We start from the raw sequence: 20,699 nt of genomic DNA on the forward strand, positions 1-20,699 counted from the left end.
CTGTTTTTCGTTCTCGTCCCCAAAACTCCCAAAAATATCAAACATTTGAGTCCAATCTCTGCCCATTCTGATAGTATTGATCATTACCTTTCCAATGCATGTCGAATTTTGAAAATCGGTTATATCATGTTTTAAAGGGGGTCAGGGCCGATTCAGAACCGGTGTAGTTTGTGATTTTTGACCACCCATAAACCAGCTACAGAACTTGGTAGGTACAACACGGCATATTCTTTGGGGGTATATATCATGGGTTCAAGAAGAAACAGGATAACCGCAAATACACCAAATCAATAGCGTTGAGTTACGCTTTGAAATGGTGTCTAAGTGGTCAGGATCAGACATTCACACTGCTCAGTATAGCTGAAAAGCTGAACTTTAAAAATTTTGGTTTTTCGACAATGACTCATAATTTCAACCTAAGAATTACGCCAATAACTGAGCGTCTGTATGCTTTTTAAGTTGTATGCCTGATAATTATCATAATTATAATCAAAGCTATTTTCCTATGGAAAAACCGGTTTATTAAGCTCTCTAAATCCTATAATACCTTCAGTTATCATATTTGACTTTGCATGCATCAACTATTACTTTAAAACTCATGTTTAGTAATCAAAATCGGTTAAGTCGTTTAGAAGTTATTGAGCTCCAAAAGTATAATCCATTTAGCCATTATCGCCGACATGGTCTATGTAGTTGTAGTGGTTACGACGCTAAATTAGATCAGACAATCCTAGTTCATTTGCCAGCCATCCCAATATTTTTTTCAATCTATTCCGAATAGAAAAAAAATCTAGTATAAATTCAATGGACACAAAGAATTATATTGAAAAAAAGTATTGGGATGGCTCGGATATGAACTCGGATTGCCCTATCCCAAGTTTAGTGTCGTAACCACTAGATCATTTGGGCGATATTGCGACAAAGGCGACTATTTATAACGCTTAACGTGTAATCGAGAAACATTACATTTAGTTCATACTTTTAATTTATAAAAAACTTTGAAAAATTACTGATACAAGAATATAAAATCGGTAAACGCCGTAAAAATGAGTGACCTACACAATATTCCAGCTATAAAAGAGCTGATATAAATATTACGTGGCGCAAAAATGTATTTTCATTTTGATGGAAAATAACATTCCAGTTATTTTTATTAGTATATTGTACAACAAGTGAGGAAAAAGACATATTTCTCACGAGCGCAGAAGTTTGTCGCTGCAAATCAAGCGAGGGAGAAATATGTCATTTTCTCATGTGTTGTACACTGTGCTTTTTATATGGATGCGGTTTTGTTAAGAGTTCACTCTTCAAAATTAAATATTTAGGTGCTTTTGGGTATATTATATGCATAAATTAAAATAAAATACATCATGTAGGTATTTAATATTCTTATTTATATACGTTATTTATTTAAACTTCTAATTAACAGTTATTTTTTAACAGTTTTGAAAGGTAATTCCTGGTAAGTTTTGCTTCAACACATTTTGTTTGACAACATTAATTGTGTTTGTATTGTGCATGTTACCATCTAAACGGCGATCATATAATATGGAAAATCGTAGGAGAACCCGCGAGAAAAAATATTTCTCACTGCAATAGCCGACTTTTCTCACTGCGTGAGAAATTATTCGTTTTGAATGTATGTATGTAGTGAGAGAAGTTGCACATTTTATAGCATCCAAAGAAAATAGTATATTGTACAACAAGTGAGAAAAAAGACATATTTCTCACGAGCGCAGAAGTTTGTTGGCACGAGCCGAGGCAGGAGGCGAGTGCCGCAAATCAAGCGAGGGAAAAATATGTCATTTTCTCATATGTTGTACACTGTGCTTTTTCTATGGATGCGGTTTTGTCAAGAGTTCAAACTTCCAAAATTAATAATGTAGGTGCATTTGGGTATATTATATGCATAAATTGAAATAAAATACATCACGTAGGAATTTAATATTCTTATTTATATACGTTATTTATTTAAACTTCTAATTAACAGTTAATTTTGAACAGTTTTGAAAGGTAATTCCTGGTAAGTTTTGCTTCAACACATTTTGTTTGACAACATTAATTGTGTTTGTATTGTGCATGTTGCCATGGAAACGGCTATCATATGTATGGAAAAGCAGCGAAGAACCCATGAGAAAAATATTTCTCACTGCAACTGCCGACTTTTCTCACTGTGTGAGGAATGTTTCGTTTTGAGTGTATGTAAGTAGTGAGAGAAGTGGCACATTGTATAGCATCCATAGAAAAAAGATTTTTCCATAACATTTGCTAAATTTGAAGTAAAACGAGCCACAAAAGGGCTTCAAAATGCAAACTGTGTCAAAGTTACTCTTTTGTAGCGCGTTTTACTTCAAATTTAGCAAATATTATGGAAGATCTTTCAAAATAAATCTAGAATTTTATTTTCCATCAAAATGAAAATACATTTTTGCGCCACGTAATGTTTATATAGTTTCTTTTGTATGAGTACTTTAAAAATTTGCTAAATGCAGAACACAAAGGAAATACAGAGAATGCGGGATCTTAAATAAGAATGAAATATCAGGGATACTGAGAGATGAGGTGACCGAGGCGTTAAATAGGATGAAGAATGGGAAGGCAGTAGGACCTGATGGAATACCTGTGGAGGTTTGGACGCCGCTAGTCTATGCACCAACAGCAGATGCACCTACAACGACTTAGAAGAAATGCTGAAAGCAATAAAAAAGCAACACATTAACATAATAATGGGCGATCTTAATGACAAGGTCGGTCAAGGTAAGGTAGGAGAACATGTAGGAAACTATGGACTTGGAAACAGAAACGACAGAGGAGATCGATTGATTCAATTTTGCCAAAGCGAAGACTTCGTAATAACAAACACCCTTTTCAAATTACCTCCTCGGCGATTATATACATAGACATCTCCACAACATACCAAAGAAAAATTAGTGAGAAATCAAATAGACTACATTCTGATAGCAAGGAGGTATCGTAATGCTGTTAAATGTACTAAGACGTACCCGGGAGCTGATATAGGCTCAGATCATAACCCGGTAGTTACTGTGATAGAGGCGAGACCGAAAAAGATTAGGAGACCACACAGAAAGACACTAGATTTAGATAAACTTAGAAACAAAAATATACGAAAAGAAACAGGAGAAGAAATAAATGAAAACCTCAGTTCAGTGCAACAACAAATTAACGATACAGATAACGTTAACCAAAAATTAAAGTACATAAATACAGCTATACAAACAGCAGGAAAGAAACATCTGACAAGAACGACAACAAAGAACAAGGGGTGGATGACACAGGACATACTAGACTTGATGGAACAAAGAAGAAAGATGAAGAATTACCTAGACAAACACAAAGAAATAAACAAACACATAAAAAGAGAATAAAAGAAGCCAAAGAGGCGTGGATTAAAGAACAGTGTGAAGAAATGGAAACCTATGAGAAAAAGTACGATGCGTTCAATGTGCACAAAAAAGTAAAAGAGGTAACAGGAAGCATAAAGAAATGCCAAATAGGTAAACTTAAAGACAAAGATGGAAATCTTATTGTAGATCTAGAGAATAAAATAAAAAGATGGACAGAATACTTCAATGAATTGCTTGAAGACGATAGAAACAACTTAACTCAGATAATCAATGCAACTGGGCCAGGCATATTGAAAGAAGAAGTAGAATACGCAATAAGAAACGCTAAAAATGGAAAAGCAAACGGACCTGATGAAATCCCTACAGAACTGCTGAAGCTTTTGAATGATAAATCCGTAACCATAATATTGAATATATTCAATACAATATACAGTACTGGTATAATACCGCAAGAATGGTTGCTGTCTACGTTTGTCACCATACCGAAGAAAACTAAGGCAATGCAATGTTCAGATCATCGAACAATCTCCTTGATGAGTCACCTGCTTAAAATATTTCTTAGAGTCATCCACAACCGAATCTATCAAAAACTAGACATCGATATTAACGATACACAGATGGGATTCAGGAAAGGATTAGGTACAAAGGATGCTCTCTTTGCCTTGAACGTTCTAACACAGAGATGCCTAGATGTTAACCAAGAGGTACACGCCTGCTTTATAGGCTTTGAAAAGGCCTTTGACAAAGTACGCCACAGTAAACTCAAAGAAATCCTGGAGAGTAAGAACATTGACACCAGAGACATACAAATAATATTAAATCTGTACTGGAATCAGCGAGCTAATATAAAAATAGAAGACCAAACATCGGACGAAATAGAAATACGTAGAGGGGTACGACAGGGTTGTATATTGTCACCGCTCTTGTTTAATATCTACAGCGAACAAATATGCCAAGAAGCTCTCTCATATGCAAACGAAAGGATAATAGTCAATGGAGAAGTTATCAATAACATTCGATATGCTGACGATGCTGTGATAATGGCAAGAACGGTGGAAGATCTACAACATCTAGTTGAAAGTATGAATGAGATATGTAATAACTACGGCATAAGCATGAACGTAAAAAAAACAAATATATGACCTTCAGTAAGAATCCAATAAATGACACTAGTATCACAATAAACGGTACCCAACTTGAAAAAGTAAACGAATACAAATACTTGGGAACCCTTATCAATGAAACAGGTGACCAAAATCACGAGATAAAAAGACGTATTGAAATTGCCAGGTCTACTTTTATAAAAATGAAAAAATTATTTTGTAATCGTGATATTAGTATTCATCTACGAACTAGAATGTTAAAATGCTATGTATTCAGTACTTTGCTCTACGGTGTTGAGTCATGGACTCTTAAACAGAGGAATATTAAAAATCTTGAAAGCTTTGAGATGTGGTGCTACCGCCGTATACTAAGAATAAGTTGGGTGGATAAAATTACAAATGAAGAAGTAATACGCAGAATAAATAACGAGCCAGAAGTTCCACTGAATATAAAAAAGAGAAAACTTGAATACTTAGGCCAACTGATGAGGGGACAAAAGTACACATTCCTACAAAATATAATGCAAGGAAAAATCCAAGGACGAAGAAATCCAGGTCGTAGAAGAATGTCCTGGATGAGAAATTTGAGAGAGTGGTTTGGCTGTACCACTAACGAATTGTTCAAAACAGCAGTAAATAAAATTAGAATCGCCCTAATGATATCCAATCTCCGATAGGAGAGGCACTCAAAGAAGAAGAAGGAGAGGAGAGAGTTGATGTTTTGTGGAAAATGATGAGCAGGATATATGAGGAAGAAAGGATGCTCAGAGAGAAAGTGTGATGGTATCATTGTATAAAGACAATCAGGACTGCAAAAGCTATAGGGTGATTAAGTCAATATCGCATACAATGAAAATTTGTGAGAGAACTCTGAAGCGAAGGTTAAGTAGAGAGACATCGATAGGAGAAGATAATTTGGGTTTATGAGAGGAAGAAGGACAACATATGCCTTATTTGCTATAAGACAATTGATAGAGAAATACGGCGAAAAGAAAAGAGAGCTACATCTAGAATTTATAGATCTTGAGAAGACGTATGACACAATTCCTAGACAAGAGCTATGGAGATATATTATAAGAGACGAGAGAAATGGGATTCTGAGAAGTACGTAAGGCTTGTGAAGGATATATACGAGGGAACGTATACCGGTTTCCGGTGACGGTTAGCTTGTATCAAGGATCTATCACTGAGTTCCTACCTGTTTAATCTTGTTATGATGTACCGACAGAGAAGGTAAGCGATGGGGCTCATCTGTCAATGATCTTTGCTGATTATATTGTGTAAGTAGAGGAGAGCAAAGAAATATTGGAGAGGAAGTTGAAGGGTTGGAAAAAGAATATTGAAAAGGGAGGACTTAAGGTTAGCAGATTGAAAACAGAGTATATGTAGTTGATTAGAACAGGAATGGTAGGGAACATAGTCAGCCTGGAGAAAAACTAGTTAGTTAGAGCAGGCTGGTTAGTTAAACTAGAAGCGAATGAGCGGGGTAGTCTTTGATCGAAAAATTACGCAGGGACTGAAAGGAAAGATACAAAGGTAAAAGAGTATGGTGAAACCTGCATCGGTGTACGGCGTATAAGTGTACCTATAAAGAAGATTCGGTAAAAGAAGATGGAAAGAGAATGGCTGTCTCAAAAAGATTCATTAACAATACAGACTGAAATAGTTGGTTACGATATACAAAGAAATGAAAACTATATGGAACGAAGGATAGTCTTGTTAGAAGTTGATGGAAGAAAAGATAGAGAAAATCCCAGGAGGAACTGTAAGGACTGTTTGGCAGAGTACGTAAGAGAGAAAGGCTTAAGAAGACAGAAATTGGTGGCGAAGAAGAGTAAGAAATAGCGACACCTGAAAAGGGAAAAGCTGAGGAAGAAGTAGAAGAACTGTTATTTTCCCTGTCAACTTTGTAAATGTGTATGGATATTTAAATTGCTAGTAGTCTGTGGACATATTTTTAGTTTAAGCCTTTCTAAGTGTAGTGTAATTTAGGCTGGCAAGGTGTTATATTTTCTCGACTCTGCTTTACGGGATAGAAGCATGGACACTTAACGCATCGACTACTAAAAAGTTGGAAGCATTTGAATTGTGGTTGTATAGAAGAATCCTGAAGATATCATGGACCGCGCATATAACAAACAACGAAGTCATGAGAAGAGTCAACAAAAGACTGGAAATATTGGAAACCATCAAGACACGAAAGTCGCAATACCTGGGGCATGTTATGCGTAATGAGAGAGACAACATACTTCAGTTGATTATACAGGGGAAAATCCAGGGCAAGAGAAGTGTAGGAAGAAGAAGAATCTCATGGTTGCATAACTTGAGGGAATGGTACGGATGCACATCAACCGAACTATTCATAGCAGCAGCATCTAAGATCAGAATAGCCATGATGATTGCCAACCTACGTCGGGGAGATGGCAAGTAAAGAAGAAATGTAATGTAATGAACTGTAGTTCTTACAACCCAATTAACTTACCACTGACGACGATTAATGGAAGATAAAATCCCATCACTGCGTTAGTGGACATCATTTGATTTGTGCTGACACTTGATATAAACAAGCCTAAAAAATAAATATTATTTATGCTTGTGACACTGACAAGGTGAGATCCAATATAGTCCAGAAAGCCACTGCGCATCCGCTAGGAAAAATATTCTAATTCGGATTTTTTGCACAATCTTACTTAAAAAGGAGTACTTTTAACAAATTTGCATGTTGCCAGGACCAACAGGTGGTCAAAAATTTTTTAAACGTTTTTTTTTGTTTTTTTCCTAAAATTATTTTTTTTGCATGGAAAAATTTTTTTTAGGTTTTTTGGATCATTCCAAACAGAAAAGGTCTTTAGTGACTTTTCTCTAAAAATGATAGTTTTTGACATATAAGCGATTAAAAATTGAAAAATTGCGAAATCAGCCATTTTTAACCCTCAAAAACTATATGAAAAACGGAAAATTTGAATGTTGCCAAGGCAGTTAGATATTCTTTAAACATCGATTGATGAAATCCCGAAGAGTTTTTTGCAATACAATATTCAAAACTCCTTTGTTTTTTAATTGCTAATCAAGCGTGCGCGGCACTATTTGCGTGCGCGGCACTATTTTCCACCGACATTATGGTGCAAATGAAAGGAATAAATTCGTTATTTCGTAAACCGGCGACTTTAAGGAAAAATCCCGAAACAGGTCGATTTTTATTTTTAAGTTACGATATTGTGGCATATATGGTGTACTAATGACGTCATCCGTATGGGCGTGATGACGTAATCGATGATTTTTTTAAATGAGAATAGGGGTCGTGTGCTAGCTCATTTGAAAGATTCTTCAATTCTCTATTCAGTAATATAAACATTTACATAATTATTTATACAGGGTGTCCAAAAATTTTTTATTAAATTAAATTATTTGACACAAAAGAAGTAGAAGGACACCCTGTATAAATAATTATGTAAATATTTACATTACTGAATAGAGAATTGAAGAACATTTCAAATGAGCTACCACACGACCCCTATTCTCATTTAAAAAAATCATCGATTACGTCATCACGCCCATACGGATGACGTCACTAGTACACCGTATATGCCACAATATCATAACTTAAAAATAAAAATCGACCTGTTTCGGGATTTTTCCTTAAAGTCGCCGGTTTACTAAATAACGAATTTATTCCTTTCATTTGCACCATACTGTCGGTGGAAAATAGTGTCGCGCACGCTTGATTAGCAATTAAAAAACAAAGGAGTTTTGAATATTGTATTGCAAAAAACTCTTCGGGATTTCATCAATCGATGTTTAAAGAATATCTAACTGCCTTGGCAACATTCAAATTTTCCGTTTTTCATATAGTTTTTGAGGGTTAAAAATGGCCGATTTCGCAATTTTTCAATTTTTAATCGCTTATATGTCAAAAACTATCATTTTTAGAGAAAAATCATTAAAAACCTTTTCTGTTTGGAATGATCCAAAAAACCTAAAAAAAAATTTTTCCATGCAAAAAAAATTATTTTAGGAAAAAAACAAAAAAAAAAACGTTTAAAAAATTTTTGACCACCTTTTGGTCCTGGCAACATGCAAATTTGTTAAAAGGAGTCCTTTTTGAGTAAGATTATGCAAAAAATCCGAATTAGAATATTTTTCCTAGCGGATGCGCAGTGGCTTTCTGGACTAATAAACTGTACCTAATTAAATTGGAACGAACTTAGATGGACAAAGAGAAGGAAATTATTTACATAATGTCCAATTTACTATATATCAGTGAGAGTATATTGTAATAAAATATCAAAAACAAACATTAAAAGGTTACATCAGTACGTCATCAAGACGGAAAGCGCGTTCCAAGATTGCAAATTTAAATTTGTATGGTTTGTCGAGTTATTTGACACACATATAGGTAAATATTGTAATGAATGGTGGTACAGAGCCCAATTTGAGGAATATGTTAGTATGTGAAAATTACTCTATAATTAAGTCAAATATTACAAAAACGAGTCTGTACCGCCATTAAGAAGAACAAAAAAAAATACCTTTCTACGAATAAACTTTTTTATACCTTGCTTAGATTTTTTGTCAGACTGGAACTACTAATCGATTATCTGGAACAAGAAACCGAACTTAGATAACTGATGTGGCAACATTTAGCGCGCCTATGAATATATAAAGGTTCGCATAACTTTCCAAAAATGGTGTGGCTACTATCTCTCGAATTATATTGATGACGCGCTGATGTAGCCTCTTAAACCCAGGCTCTTACCCTTTATACGGTTAACTTACCATAGCTCATACCACAAATTCCTTGAAAATAAGCAATCAAATACATCAACCACATACTTCCAATATATTTGTATTCATAAATAATATAAATAACTATTATCATTTCCATGGTTTGGATCACTGCGATAATAGCTTGAAAGAATAAATGGGAGAAAGTCATTTCCACTGAAGTTACACCGGCTACAATAGATCTATCCCAGATACCTTCTTGTTTCTCTAGTACTAAAATTTGGGACGTCATTAAGGCTCCAAAAAAGAACATCATCCTAAAAATATCATATTATAAAATGGTTTCAATCAATGGCGTATGTTGTTACCATTTCATTTCCAAGAAATAAAATTAATTTTAAAGAAAATTTTAAAGAGGGGATTTGGATTTATTTGTATTGAGCCTCACTGATTTAAAAATGTATACAGTGATGAGAGCGCTAATAACCGGCAAAATAACGCAAAAATGGAAAACAATACGCTGTGGAATAAAAAAGGATCAAATTAGAGATGAGAAAATATCGGTAGAAACCTATAATTTAATTTAAATTACATTACCACTATCGAGAGTTTCCACCTTAAAATGTTATCTTAAGAGCTAGTTGACTTCAGTCATAATTATACATATGACGTTCTTCCTAATAGGACGTTTTATATTTTGTAATTAGTGTTTCAATGTAGACGTCAGACCATAAGTTTAACAGTTATCATACAATGATACATATTTGCAATTTCTTCACAGAAATACATACAAGTAAGCTCATATAATAGCTACTACAAAAAAGTAAGATAGAAGAAGAGAAAATACAAGAAAATAACACACGACATGTTCTCTTTTCCAGGATGTACAGTAATTATTCAGCCTAGCTGCCAATGGGTTGGATTAATGTTGTCATCCTTTATACGTACCGAGGCTCCATCTCTGAAAGATTCCTGATTTTTCTTCCTGCGTATCTTGATTTGTAGCTGAGAAATGGATTCGGTTTTCCATCTGTTCACAAAAGCTTTGTCATATCTGCTAGATGAGCTGGTATCGGTTTAGTCTATTGACCTTTATATCGGTTAGATCTTGGTCTTGAACTGCAATCATTGGTTATAGGCCAGGGTAATAAGACAAAAATATACCCTGTTCGTGACACTTCAGCAGCCAGGAAACTGAAGCGTTTTTTCGACAGGTAATACCTATAGGAACGAATTATAACTATTTCCTGCGTAGGATCTGGCGGCCATTTTTATTTATAAACAATTAACTGTCAAAAAATGGCATTTTCCCTTTTTTTCAAATCAACGGAAAACAGTAAAACTTATGATTTTTTTAGTACAAATATCTTCGAGATTATGGAAAAAGCTTTAAAATGACGTATTACAAAGTTTGATATACTCATTTATTGTTAATATAATTGCGAAAAAAGGTCGGAATTGCAAAAAAAAATTTCTCAATAACTGTTGTAAAAATTAGTGTACAGCTTTGAAATTTTTGTCAAATGAGGGTTCTTTGGTGCTTAATGTGTGATAAAAATTTCAAAGCGATTCATTCAATTGTTTAAATTTTATTCAAATTGTTTATCCCAGAGAGCATTTTTTGCAATAACATAAGTCAGAAAAAAATGGCCTCACAACCATTCCACAGGTATCAAATGAAAGAGCATGAGCTACATTTTGAACATGGTTTAAAAAAGTGAATAAAAAAATGCATTTATTGGTAATAAATAATTATGCAAAGTATCGTAAATTTTTCTTTATAAACTTTTTGAATAACTTTTTCCAAAAATATTAACTTTTTTACCCTGTTTTAAGCGCACAGCTACCAAGTAATATTATCTATATCATAATTGATAAAAAATTGTAATAAATATGTATAATTTCTTATATAATAAAATAAAAAGTTTATAAGGAAAGATTTGCAATACTTTTGCATTATTTATTACTAATAAATGCATTTTTTATTCACTTTTTTTAAACCAAGTTGAAAACATTGCTCATGCTCTTTCATTTGACACCTGTGGAATGGTTCTAATATCATTTTCTTCTGACTTATGTAATTGCAAAAAAATGCTCTCTGGGATAAACAATTTAAATAAAATTTAAACAATTGAATGAATTGCTTTGAAATTTTTATCACATATTAAGCACCAAAGAACCCTTATTTGACAAAAAATTCAAAGCTGTACACTAATTTTTACAACAGTCATTGCGAAAATATTTTTTTTGCAATTCCGAGCTTTTTTTGCAATTATATTAACGATAAATGAGTATATCAAACTTTGTAATACGTCATTTTAAAGCTTTTTCCATAATCTTAAAGAAATTTGTACTAAAAAATAATTTCATAATTTTCCTTGTTTTCCATTGATTTGAAAAAAAAGTGGAAAATACCACTTTTTGACACTTAATTGTTTATAAATAAAAATGGCCGCCAGATCCTAAGCAGGGAATAGTTTGCTCAATTATAGCTCTTATAGGTATTACCTGTCGAAAAAACGCTTCAGTATCTACCCTGGCTGTTCAAGTGTCATGGAAAAAAACTTATTACCCTGGACTATTAACCAATGAGGAAGTGAACAGGTGTCAAGGAACTGAGGTCATTATTATCTCACGCCTGAGAAAGAGGGCGTGAGTTTGAAATTGCGTCTATTTGAATAATTAAAGTTTAAAATTCTTCATAAATAAGAGAAGAATTTGACAAAACTCATTTAAATGTAATTTTGATGATTTCACTCCGGCTTGCCCACCAAAATGAGGTGAATGGGGCAGTGGCGTCCAAAATCCCGACAGCCAAAATCCCGACTGCCAAAACACCGACACGCCAGAATCCCGACACGCCAGAATCCCGACAGGCCAAAATCCCGACATGCAACAATCCTCGCATAAGTAAAAATCCCGACCACTACATTTTGAATATTTATTGTTTCCTTTTTAAATGCAATACCAAATCATACTATACAGTATTGATATTGAAAAATTAATTACTTACTAATAAGTACGGGTACTAATTATTATGTATTTAAAAAAAATATATTAAACGCTTTATTTTATAATATAAAAGCTAGGTATACTTCCTGAAATGGAAGGTTGTAAGTGACATGATAATATCTATTATATGAAAGTAAACTTGAATTCAGGATTTGATTATACATACATATATATTATTGGACTATATATTAGCAAAAAAAAATTTAATTCATATACGCATGTTAGAAATTTTATTTAGAAAATTAGTTCATATTAAATGGTAAATACTTTTGTTTAGTAACAAAAAATAAAAAATAGATGGCCATAAACAAAAAAACCGAAATTAATGTAATTATATGTTAAAAAGGAACTTATCAAACCTGTCGGGATTCTGGCGTGTCAGGGTTTTGGCCTGTCGGGATTTTGGCTGTCGGGATTTTGGGGTAAACCCGAATAGGGAGGTATAAATTACCATTCAATTGCTAGAGAATTTGTTCTAAACCAATACCAACTCATCCAGCGGATGTGCCAATGCTTTTGGGTAAGATGGAAAACCGAATACATATCCCAGCTTTAAGTCAAGGGACACTGGAAGAAAAATCAGGTTTTTCGCACATGTAGCCTTGATGGACACTTGTAGGACACTAATTCAACCCGTTGGCAACTAGGCCGAATAATCAGTGTACATTCTGGAAGAGACAACAACTTGAAAATACTTTGTCTTCTTTTAACGCATAATAGTCAAGACAAAAACATTATCTTCCAATGTTAGTGACAGTGGTTGATTGCATCCTTAATAAATTATTACGATGTGGCAATCAAAATACAGAGTAGGGTATGTTTACCACTCAAATCACATAATCACATCAATGTTCACCCACAAAAAAATTTAGGATGCTCATCATTAGCAGCGGTTAACCGTATTTTGGGATTTTGAAAAGATCATTTCAGTAAATTTCCTTTAACGGTAAAGTTTTGGACCCGTGATATAGTAAAATTTTAGATAAGTTCTAATATTTTAGTAAATTACAGATGAAAAAACATGAAAACCCAAATGAGGAGTGGGAAGAGTGCAGAGAAATCATAAAAGAGACAGCTAAAGAAGTATTAGGCATAGAAGGTAAAGAAAGAAGAACAAGAATTAATGATTGGTTTACGAAGAATGCCAGATTATAACAGACAGAAAAAACAGAGCATATTTACTGATGCAACCGGGGCACAGAACCCGACAAGCAGAGAAAGGATATAAACAACTACGCAAAGAAGAAAAGAAAACTCACCGAAGAAAAAAGAGAGAATATATGAACAAAGAACTTCAAGAACTGCAAGAACTAAGTAGATCAACAGAGACAAGAAAATTTTATCAGAAACTGAACAAAAGCAGAAAAGACTCCAAACCGAGAAAAACGATGTGTAGAGATAAGGAAGGTAATATATTGACAGAACAGCAAGAGATACTAAGAAGATGGACAGAACATTTTACGGAAAAGCTTGAAGGAGATGGGAGTGAGACGAACCCTGATATACCATTAGACCAAGCAGACATCAGAGAAAAGAGTCCACCAACCATAACCGAGATTAGAACAGCAGTAGACAAATTAAGTAACAATAAATCACCGGGATCGGATCAAGTAGCATCGGAATTACTGAAGGAAGGTGGAGACGCACTAAAGAAAACAATGCATGAGTTGATAACAAAGATATGGTCAAATTAACAGCTACCAGCGGAGTAGAATAGCGGTATTATTGTACCATTACATAAAAAAGGAAATTAGTTAGAATGTGGAAACTGAAACTACCGTGGAATCAAGCTGCTGAATGCAGCATACAAAATAATGTCCAACGTCATTTATGAAAGACTTAGACCACACGCTGAAAAAATAGTTGGCAAATACCAAAGTGGCTTCTGTAGACAGAAGTCAACAATAGACCAGATAATTGTTCTGCGACAGATCCTCGAAAAAAACAAGTGAACATAACATCGACACACATCATTTCTTCATAGATTTCGAAAGCGCATATGACAATATAAACCGAGAATTCTTAATAAAAGCAATGAAAGAATTTAATATACCTACACAACTAATAGAACTGATAAAAGAATCTCTAAAATTAGAAAGTAAAATCCGGATACAAAACGAACTAACGGAAACAATATATGTGAAAAAGGGACTACGCCAGGGAGACGCTTTATCATGCATTTTGTTCAACATCGTACTCGAGAAAATAATGAGGGACACAACAGTCAATACTCGAGGAACAATAATTAATAAAAGCGTGCAAATACTAGCATTTGCAGATGATGTTGACATAATCGCAAGATCAAGAAGAGAAATGATAGAGGCATTCAATCAAATAGAACGAGCTGCACTAAATAGTGGTCTTAAAATCAACCAGAACAAAACAAAATATATGCAGGTAAGTAAAAACGCAAAAATGAGGCAGCCACAAAATATAAAAAAAAGATAATACAACATTGAAGGGGTAAAAAACTTTACATACTTGGGATCCCTAGTCACGTCTAATAATAACGTAGCGGAGGAACTGAAGAGGCGAATATTTATTGCCAATAAAAGTAACCATGTCTTAATTCGGCAACTAAGATCAGATAACGTAGCAAGAAAAACAAAATGCCAAATATACAAAACCTTAATAAGACCGGTACTCACATACGGCTCAGAAACCTGGATACCCACTAAAAGAGAGGAAACATTGCTAGCCACCTTTGAATGAAAAATCTTGCGACACATATATAAGGGCACAAAAGAAAACGGAATTTGGCGAAGAAGGTACAACTTTGAACTATGCAAAATATACCAGGATCCGGATATCATAACATTCATTAAAATAGGACGGCTGCGTTGGATGGGACATGTAGAAAGAATGGAAGAAGGCGAAATACCAAACAAAAGATTCAAACAGATGCCAGAAGGAAAAAGAACAAGAGAAAGACCGAAGCTGAAATATTTAGAACAAATAGAAAATGATATATTAACCTTAAAAATAAAAAACTAGAGAAAAAAAGCACGAAACAGGCCAAGACCCAGAAAGGGTTGTCGAGCAGTGATGATGATGACAGATGAAAAAAAAAAAGCTTAGAGATAAGTTTTAAAGAATCAGCTTTCTACAAGAAGGAATTTGGGATATAACGATAAAGAAGAAGGAAGAATTTACTTACGTTATTATTACACCTGGTATTACAAACACTTGAAAGGGATCGTTCTTATACCCATAGATATATTCAGTTTGTATTGGTATTTCTGCTGCTTTTGCTTCATATTTACAATCTACGAATACGGACTTTTGAAAGTCTAGATAGAGATCTATCAGCTTACTTTTTAGTGTCGTTCCGATGTGTTGATCTGTAAAACATAATTATTAACGATTACATCTGTGTATAAAATTTTCGACATTTGTTCGGAGAATAAAAAAAATGGCAAAAGTGGGCAATATGACATCAATGTTGGAAATCGTCTAAAACATCCGGAAAATATTTTCCACAATTTCAACCCAATGTTACAAAGGTACAGCAGTCGTATGTTGTTGGTAAGTAAATTGTAAACACTGCAATTCAACATATACAGGGTGATTGATTAGTAGGTATAGCTCAATAGCTCCGATATAGTAATAGCTAGCAATGAGCGGCCGTGGGTAACGGCATAAACGCTGGCCTCATACGCCAGTAGACGTGGGTTCGATCCCTGCCAAAGACAAACCATTTTCATTTCCAATAATGACACGAGCCGTCTCACCGTGCCTCGGAGAGTACGTTAAGCCGTCGGTTCCCCTGGGCTAGTGTACATCGACACTAGTTACTTGAAACAGGGTTAAAGATGTAATTGGCGCTGGAACTATCCGAAAGGATCTCCCCGGCAAAAATGCCATACGATATCCAGATTTAGCCATACGGCTCACACTCCCTCTAAGGGGAAAATTGACTCATCCCAGATACCTACGGTATCAAAAGGATTGAGCTCTGGTGGGACTCTTTCCGTGTTTTCGAGCCCTAGGTGACTTGGTGTGCAGGTGTATCTCCCAGAAATTTTCGTACACATCTGGCCGTTGCGAGTAGTACTGCTTTCTGCATGGTCTTATAAAGATGTTCATTAAGACCCAGCTTTTTTATGCTTTCGAGGAGGGTCTTCGGAATGACTCCAGTAGTAGACATAATAATCGGTATCGTCTGGGTACTTTGTATTCTCCATTGTCTCCGTATTTGAATTTCCAGATCTCTGTACTTGGCGATCTTTTCAGTAAATTTAGTACGTAGATTATTGTTGTTAGGAATCGCCACATCAATGAGGGTTGTTTGTCTCGTTAATTTATTGACTAATACGAGATCTGGTCTATTATGCGCCACTGTTTGGTCTGTGAGCACAGTGCGGTCCCAGTATAGCTTGTAGTTGCCATCCTCAAGCATACTCTCAGGGACGTATTGATAATATGGGAGATGGTCGGTTTGGAGAAGTCCCAGCTTGATAGCTATCTCCTGATGAAGGATTTTTCCCACTGCGTCATGCCGTTCCTTGTACTCAGTTGCAGCAAATGCCTGGCAGCCCCCTGTAAGATGTTGGATGGTTTCTTGGGCTTGACATCCATATCGGCATCTGTCGTTTTGAACATGAGGGTCTTTGACGATATATTTCAGGTAATTTCTGGTTGGTATAACCTGATCCTGAATGGCCAGTAATGAACCCTCCGTTTCAGGGAACATCTTTCCTGATGTCAACCAGTAGTTCGACGCTATATTGTCGACATAGTCTTGGCTGACCTCATTGGGATGTCGCCCGTGCAGAGGTTTACCCATCCAGGCGCGCACTTTGTCGTCCTTAGTAAGGTGGTTTATGCGCAGTTATGCTTCCCTCAGTTTTATCGGTGTTGTGTCATCTACCGCGCAGATAGCGCGATGTAGAGTAGATGTTTCAGCTTGCATCTGAAAATAAGATCTTAAATTAGCAATTTGTTTGTCTAATTGCTCACCTATATCCAGAAGTCCTCTTCCTCCTAAATTGCGTGGTAATGTCGTTCTTTCTACAGCACTTTTTGGATGGTGTTTTTGTGCCTTTGTGAGGTGCGTTCTTACTTTTCGCTGAAGATTTTCTATGTCCGTTTTTGTCCACTTAACAATGCCAAATGAATAGCTAAGCGCGGAACATGCGTAGGTGTTTAGTGCCTTAAACAAATTTCTACTATTAAGGTGTGAGCGAAGCAGCTGTTTTACCCTTCGTATAAATGCAGTAGTTATCTCTGTTTTCATTTGTTTATGGTCAATTCTCCGCGCTTGCTTTACTCCAAGATATTTATACATATCGTTTTCACCCATGGCCACGATGTTCTGACCATTTTGCATATCGAATCCTCCGGGCTGTACTTTGCCTCTGACTATATTTAAAATACGGCACTTGTCTAGTCCGAAGTGCATGCTAATATCATTAGAAAAAGTTTCTACAGTTTTTAGCATCTCATCGAGTTGGTTTCGAGTGGAAGCCATTAATTTCAGATCATCCATATACAATAAATGATTAAGCTTCGCCACCACATTGTTGTTATTTTTGATGCTAAAACCTGCGTCTGTGAAGTTCAATAGCTGAGATAGTGGGTTCATAGCTAGACAGAACCACAGTGGACTCAACGAATCTCCTTGAAACAGGCCCCGGCTGATTGCGATATTTTCAGTTTCGATGTTATTTTCACCAGGTATTTGAAGGTGAATTCTAGTCTTCCACTCCGTCATTATATGCTCTAAAAAGGTCACTATATTATCATCGACTTTATATATTCTCAATATATCTATAAGCCATTCATGTGGCACTGAATCAAAGGCCTTCTTGTAATCAATAAAGGCAGTAAAAAGATTCCTCTTTTTGGAATATGCCTGATTAGAAATGACTGAGTCGATGATGAGTTGTTCTTTGCAACCCATGGAACCCTTAGCGCATCCTTTCTGCTGAGGCTCTATGATATTGTTCAGAGCACAGTGTTGGTAGATACGCCGGGCTACACATGATGTGACCAATTTATACAAAGTTGGAAGACAAGTAATTGGGCGGTATTTGGCTGGATCTTGGGTGTTATTTTGATCTTTCGGAATTAAGTAAGTGGTTCCCTGAGTTAGGAATGATGGTATATCCTGCGGATTAGAAATAACATGATTAATTAGTGTTGATAAGCATTCATGAACACTCCAAAACTTCTTGAGCCAAAAGTTTTGAACTCCGTCTGGTCCAGGAGATTTCCAGTTATGAAGCTCTTTGATGGTATTTGAGATTTCTTCAGTAGTGAAGGGTTCGTAAAGGGTGGTAATGTAGTGTTGGCAGTTCTGTGTCGTATCTTCTATCCATCCAGCATTGTTGTTAAGAGCAGCTGGCGTGGAGAGTTGATTTCCCCAAAACTCATGAATTTCTTCTTGGCTTGGGTAAGTCTTATCGACACGTTCTACAGTGGAATTGAGTTTTCGATAGAACGCCTTTTCAGAACTTTCAAAAAGAGCATTGTCGCTTTTGCGGTTGTTACTAACTTTGTACCTCCTTAGTCGTCCTGAATAAACGGAGAGCTTTTGTTTTAATGTATCCAGGCACTGATGGGCTGTGTTGTTTTCTGGATCATATCTTGAGTGTCTTGCGGTAGTCAGCATTATTTCTTCAGCTCTTCTGATGACTTTTCTACTTGTTACACCTCGTATGTATTCTGTGACTATACCAATATCCCTACGTAATAATTCGATCTTTCCGAGCAATCTTTTTTCCCAGGGTGCAATTCTGTTACCAGTTCTTTCGTTATTAGTAACCCGTCGTGTTCTGATCTTAACGCCCATTACATTAGCAATTGCTGTTGCTGCACAGTAGATTAGCATATGCAAATATTCCAACGTGTGAGCTTCTACGACATAGTTGGGTAGGACTTCAGTGTTCACAATTTGTAACAGCGCACCTAGTTTCTTACAAGAGTTTATTCGTGGTAGCGGTGGTCTGCTAAGTGGGTTTGTTCCATTAAACTCTTGTACGGCACGAGCCATTTCGTTTGCTAGACCTAGACTATCGCGCAACTCGTTGTTTTCCTGCTGTGTATTGTCAGGTTGAGTTTCTGGTATGGGAATCTCAGGAATCTGCTCCTCAAAGATTTCATTAGCGACTTGATCTAAAACTAGCTCTTGGTTATTAATCTCCCGTTCGACTTCGCTTTTGATCATATTGCGTCTAGTCTCTGGGATAAGGTTGTTTCTTATTATTACCCGGTATTGATCTGATACTCTTTGCTCCGATACTTGAATATCTGGGTACTCCCTGCAAAATTCGGCATACAGCTGTTGTCTGTAGCCGATCGTTTCTTGACCGAGGTTTGTCACCTTATAATAGAAGCGCAAAATGCTTTCGTTAATGGACACAGTCCATTTCATGCGCTGCCTCGGTCGTCCCGCTTGAGTGAGCGCCGGCTGATGTTCCAGCGCAGCACCTTCAGCGAGTGGAGCTCTTGCTGTTGTTTGGCTCGCTTGTGGTTGTTGTTCTTGTTGTTGGGCTGTAGCTGTTTGTGTGACAGGGGCCCGCCTCCTCAACACCCTGCCACCGACGTCCCGCATGCTGTCACGTCCAGCGCCGGCTCCAGACGTGCCCTCGCGATCCCCAGGCAGCGATCCTAAACATAAACCATAATTCTCCATATTAATGGGTGTGCATTTTATACCTACTGCCAGGTGTCAGTTTTTGTTCCACGGCAAGTATCCCTGCTACTCTCTGGGTATTGGCGCTACGAATACCCAGAAAGCATCCCCCATTCGCAGGGGGCCGCGCCTGATAGAAGAACTGACAAAAAACTCCCACAGCCCATACGATATTATTATTATTATTATTATTATATTATAGCTAGCAATAAAAGTTAATAACAAAAATTTTAGCCACCTTTGAGCTTCACATTACAAAATTAGTTAGAATGTTACAGGGTGTTCGATAACACAGTGGTAGACCAAACTTTTGTTTTTTTAAATGGAACACCCTATACCGGGTGTCCACTTATATTTTCCCCCATTTTAACTGCCTATAACTTCTAAACGGCTCAAGATAGAAATATGCGGTTTTCACTGAAATGTTTTATTTTAGTAAAAGTTTTGTCTGAATGGATGGAATTTTTATATCGCTTTCAAATACGAAATAAAAAATGGCGGATTTTTGAAAAAGACTTTGTTGACTTTTTTTTAATGGAACACCCAGTATATTTTTTTTGTAAATTGAAATAAAGGTCATTCACCTATCTAGCGATATAAAGTTTTTTAAAATCGGTTGTCAAATCACTGAGTAATTAATTTTTAAAATGAGAGGTGCAACGTGGATATCACATACCTAAATAACATAACTAAGCTAGTTAGGTGATTTCCACAATGCATCTCTCATTTTAAAAATTAATTGCTCAGTCATTTGACAACCGATTTAAAAATTTTTTATATCGCTGGATAGATAAATGACCGTTTTTTCAAGTTTTTAGGTAAATGACCATTTTTTATATCGTTTTTGAATAAAAATGG

The 20,699-nt window shown here is 35.8% G+C and overlaps 2 protein-coding genes across 5 annotated transcripts in view; both read right to left on the bottom strand.

The window, feature by feature from the left end:
- The window catches only part of LOC114349497 (ABC transporter G family member 20-like), a 636,826-nt gene that overhangs the window by 226,948 nt on the left and 389,179 nt on the right, over window positions 1–20,699 (bottom strand). The window lies entirely within an intron of this gene.
- Window positions 1–20,699, bottom strand: part of LOC114349498 (ABC transporter G family member 23-like) — a 205,925-nt gene that overhangs the window by 1,842 nt on the left and 183,384 nt on the right. For all 4 annotated transcript variants that reach the window (XM_050643866.1, XM_050643867.1, XM_050643865.1 and 1 more), the window contains 3 exons: window positions 15,363–15,546; window positions 9,245–9,510; window positions 6,951–7,037 (listed from right to left, as the gene is read on the bottom strand). In XM_050643866.1, the coding sequence (XP_050499823.1) occupies window positions 6,951–7,037; window positions 9,245–9,510; window positions 15,363–15,546 (537 nt within the window). The remainder of the gene's footprint in view (window positions 1–6,950; window positions 7,038–9,244; window positions 9,511–15,362; window positions 15,547–20,699) is intronic.

This window comes from Diabrotica virgifera, chromosome 2 (genome assembly GCF_917563875.1).
Source record: "Diabrotica virgifera virgifera chromosome 2, PGI_DIABVI_V3a".
Lineage (NCBI taxonomy): Eukaryota > Metazoa > Arthropoda > Insecta > Coleoptera > Chrysomelidae > Diabrotica > Diabrotica virgifera.